The 4,976-nt window shown below is 31.6% G+C and overlaps 1 protein-coding gene across 1 annotated transcript in view; it reads left to right on the plus strand.

Moving 5' to 3' along the window:
- LOC106462025 (DNA damage-binding protein 1-like) overlaps positions 1-4,740 on the plus strand; it is a 49,262-nt gene extending 44,522 nt beyond the window's left edge. The window contains exons 22-25 of the mRNA XM_013921896.2: positions 229-312; positions 1,845-1,947; positions 4,240-4,363; positions 4,621-4,740. Coding sequence (XP_013777350.1) covers positions 229-312; positions 1,845-1,947; positions 4,240-4,363; positions 4,621-4,704 — 395 coding nt within the window. The 3' untranslated portion in view covers positions 4,705-4,740. The remainder of the gene's footprint in view (positions 1-228; positions 313-1,844; positions 1,948-4,239; positions 4,364-4,620) is intronic.
- Positions 4,741-4,976: the final 236 nt, after the last annotated feature.

Here is a 4,976-nt window from a genome sequence, read left to right on the forward strand (position 1 = left end):
TTAATACGGTTAAAAACTTACTACGAACATAGTGTCTAATAGTAAGTAAATAAGTAAGTAATAGTATTTTTTGTTTTTTTCTTTTTTTTTTTTTGCATATATGCATTGTGTATGATTACCACATCATTTTTAACTTTGGTCACTTTGTTTTAAAATGTTAAGTATTCCTATCTTAATTATATTTCTTTAATTCCAAGTTTGATTTTAGTATCTATGTTTTGTTCTAAGGGTCTCTGGTTATGCAGCATCCTGGTGAGATGACAACTCCTACTCAAGGTTCTGTACTTTTTGGAACGGTTCATGGAGCTATTGGTAGGCTTTTTGTTAAAATTAATAATTCTACTGATTATTTAATTTTTTGGGTTTTATACTGAAGTTTGATTCAGTCTCTGCGGGGCTGAACGCAATCCAGTGGTTAGTGTGTCAGACTGTGGAGCCTAGGCTCTGTGATTTTTGTCCCTTTACTACCAAAAAAAAACAAATTGTGCTTCACACTTTGGTGCAGTGGATACATTATAAGAGTGAGTGTCAAGTCTCACTTTTTGGGATAGGCATTGGGTGATGTTGATTAGGTGCCTACCCACTAGTATATCACTTCAAAATTAAGTGTGGGTAGCCCTCGTATGACTATGTACAAAATCCAACAAACAGTCTCTTAGATTATATTTGGCTCTCTTTCATGTTTTACTGTATTTATAGATGAACATAAGCAGAAAAAAGCACTGTAATTTTTCAACAAAAAACATCTCATAGCTTATATCTTTGGTGACATTTAATAATAAGTCAAACAGTTGCGTCATGGCAGTAAGTTGGTGGCAAGAAAGCACTAAATTAGTTGTATCATGGCAATAAATTAAACAGTTGCATCATAGCAGTGCATTAGACAGTGGCATCATGGCAATAAGTTAGCTGCATCATGGTTGTAAGTTAGTTGCATTATGAAAGTAAGTTAGACAGTTGCATCATGATAGTAAGCTAGGCAATGACATTATAGCAGTGATTTAGACAGTTGCATCATGGTAGTAAGTTAGGTAATGGCATCATGGTAGTATGTTAGAGAGTTGCATCATGACAATAAGTTGAATAGTTGCATCACAGTAGTATGTTAGACAGCTATATTATGGAAGAAAGACAGTTTCATTGTGACAGTAAGTTAAACAGTTGTGCCATGGAAGTAAGTTAGACAGTTGCATCATGATAGTAAGCTAGGCAATGACATTATAGCAGTGATTTAGACAGTTACATCATGGTAGTAAGTTAGGTAATGGCATCATGGTAGTAGTTTAGAGAGTTGCATCATGACAATAAGTTAAATAGTTGCATCACAGTAGTATGTTAGACAGCTATATTATGGTAGAAAGACAGTTTCATTGTGACAGTAAATTAAACAGTTGTGCCATAGAAGTATGTTAAACAGTTGCATCATGACATTGAGCAAAGCCAGAAAGAAAGACCCTTCATCAAAAAGCAGATCTTTTATCTTGATTGTAAAATGTATTTAGCTAGTGCAGTTGATTTAAAATAGATAGTGTTTTATGAAAGCTGTTTTACAGTGGATTTATAAATGCTCAATAATTATATTGATTTGGTTGATTTAATACTGTAAGAATTTCTCTGTGATTTATCATGAAAAAAAAACAACATATACATGTAAACAAAACACTGTTCCGCACAAGAACCCCCCACCCAGAAATGTGTGATTTTTAATTTTTGACCAATCTTTAATCTTTTATGGAAAGTAAAAAATGAAATTAACTTTTTTTCTATATATATGTATATAAATATATATTTGTTATATAGCTTGAATAATTATTTTTGTCCAAATATTTTTTTTTCTATTTCAGGACTTGTAGCTCAAGTTCCAGCAGAATTCTACAATTTCTTATTGGACGTCCAGACAAAACTGACTTCTGTAATCAAATCTGTTGGCAAAATAGATCATGCATTATATCCTTTCCAAAAACTAGTTTGTAACAGATACAGAAACTCTGAGATTTAGATTCATTTTTTTTTCATATACTTGATTTACTTTTTTTTTTTTATTGCAAGAGATCAACTGAAAATGTTTAGCTATCTGGTTTAATCTAACGCATACAGTGGTTTTACAGCTTGGTGCTGATGATCATAATATTAGCTCATTTAAGTGAATCCAAATCCTCTACCATAACCAGGTGAGAACTGTAAAATTTTAATTATATTAACTCTCTTCAGTATAACTATTAAAGATAAGGAAAGTTATTAATAGAATTTAATTACAACTTTAGATGGAGACAGTTGGTCTTAATACTCTTTCAGTTTTCAGATAATCATGGTAACCATTTAGACTATTTATGGAGGTGGGAGTTTTTCATCTTGATTTGCTCTATAATAAAATATTAAGAACGTTTCTTGATGTGGAAATGTCTGTTGGTGATGTTAAACAACTTTTGTTTATACTTTCGCATTGAATCACTAGATGACGAAAGAAATTAGCATTTCTGTTTTCAGTCTCATATTGAGGTCTTGTCTACCCATTTTGTCACTAACTGAATTACTAGAAATGTTGCTGCATTAATGTTCTGATATTTTTGAATTACAGAGATGATACACACCTAATTGATAAAGATGTGCTGCTCTCTTCAATACCTAAGTTTTCAGATGGTCAATCTAAGCATGCTACTACTTGGAATTTGTTGAGGTAATGAAGTGTGGATATGCCATTCTTTTGGATCCACAGAGATCATAAACACCTAATTAATAAAGGTGTGAAAAACAATGTCATCTACAATAGTGCAAAGAAAACGATATGATAAATAGGCCAATTTGAAGAGTGGGTACAGAAAATGACATTCCTGGACAGGGTTTTTTGCATTATATAGTAACTGCAGTGGCAAGAAGGTACTTTGTAATCACCATAGTAAAGAAGAACAACAAGTGAAATTATTCACATAGCATCTAAATTAAAATAATGAAATACTTTCATGTGCTGAGCCACCTGTAGTGGAGGATAAGCACAGCAGATTGAGTATTAGTCCTTAGCTTATTAATGTGTACATTTGTTAGTAAACACTATTTGCAATTATTCCACATTCCTAAGTTTCTGTAAACAACTCTCAGAGGACAAACAAGCTCTCCATAAAATTTGCATATTATATTATGTGTCATATTCACATACTCAATTACACATGAATAGGTGAAGGCTTTAAAAACACAATTATGGAGCACTTCAAAAAATATTCTTAAATATCTTTAAATGCTTATTTGTTTCTGTAAGTTTCATAACCAAATGTATTTTGTTTTTGATTCCTTATGTTTAATTTCCAGCTACTCAAAACAACAAAACCTTGCTACAGTCAGTAGACTACTCCCTTTCTCAGTCTTGTCCACTGTTGTGCTCTCAATTTTATGTTTATTTGACACAGTAATTATTTTGGCACATTGCCTTACCTTTTACTGTTCAGTGTTGCTGGTGTTAAAATAGTTTGGACTTTTAACCTGATTCTAAAGTTATTCAGACTGTTAACTTGATATCAGAATTATTCAGACTGTTCCTCTGGTACCAGATTTCTCCTGACTATTAACCTGACACCAAATTCTTTCAGGCTGTTCCTCTGGTACCAGAATTCTCTAGATTTTTAAGTATGTATTATAAATTTAGAATGTTTATATAGTACCAGAATTTTTCAGAATGTTTACATAGTACTAGAATTATTCAGGCTGATTTCATGGTACTAAATCACTTATGCCTCACTTGGTATTAGTTATTTTGACAAAATATGATACCGCAGTCATTTGTACTGCTTGCATAGTAAAAAAGACAACCATACATGGGTGTCTGCAGGATATATTACAGAGGGAGCAAGATGACAAAATGATATCAAACCTATAACTAAGGAAATGCAAAGATAGTAGTGGCATTCAAACTGTTCACCATATAGAATGCTTACCTAATAATAATCATTTAGACAGATACTAGGGGCATTCAAACTGTTCACTTGGTACTGCTCATTTAGACACTGTACATTTGCTACTTTTAATCATTAATGGTTCACTTAGTATTTAATTTTTAAATAAAAAAATTACTAGTCATGATTTTAAAGAAATTTAATGTATAAACGTTTATTAAGTGAAGACTAAGTTTGAATCTACTCTCTTAATTTAAGATGTCTATAATGTAATTCTCATTATAAATAATTTTAGTTTTTCCTTGGTTGGCTTATAAAACAGTTCTATTATGAGATAAATTCTTAACTAGATTACTTGGAGATCTTTCTCTACAGAGAGAAAGATGGAACAAGCTAGTGGGTTCATTGATGGAGACTTGATTGAAAGTTTTCTAGACCTGAACAGAGAGAAGATGCAGGAAGTGGTTAATGGTTTACAGGTGTGTATGGGATCTCATATTTAAACAAAATGTCCTGTTGACTGCCTGTGATTTTTGTTTTCATCTGTCAAAAATTGGTTGAGAATATATAATGACAATAGTATGTGTTTCAAATCTGTGTTAGGCTAACATTTATTTTGTTAGGCTACTTTTTAATAAAGACCTACAAAACCTAAATGTAATGATCACTTTTTTTGTTATATGGGTGTGATATTTAATATAAAATTGAATTATTCAAATCCTTTTCTTCTTGGTAGATTGATGATGGAAGTGGGATGAAACATGAGGCAACAGTAGATGATCTGGTTAAGATTATTGAAGAACTAACAAGGATACATTAACAAGAATGTTTTGGTAACTAGTAAAAAAAAAAAAAACGGAATAACTCTGAGGATACGTTATCTCAAAATACAGTCCACAACTTTGTAAAATATTTTCAAGATTTTTGGTGATTGTTTTTTGTGTAAGCAAACATGTTAAGTACAAGTCCTGAGTTTTGCATGTGAATGCTAACAGCTTAATGTATAAGATTACAGAACGAGTGTGAAAAGGATGTTTTTTAAACTCATTAGTGACAGTTGTATTTCTACTGAATTATTGTATTGCATTAACC

This window comes from Limulus polyphemus, unplaced genomic scaffold (assembly GCF_000517525.1).
Source record: "Limulus polyphemus unplaced genomic scaffold, Limulus_polyphemus-2.1.2 Scaffold1076, whole genome shotgun sequence".
NCBI classification, from domain to species: Eukaryota; Metazoa; Arthropoda; class Merostomata; order Xiphosura; family Limulidae; genus Limulus; species Limulus polyphemus.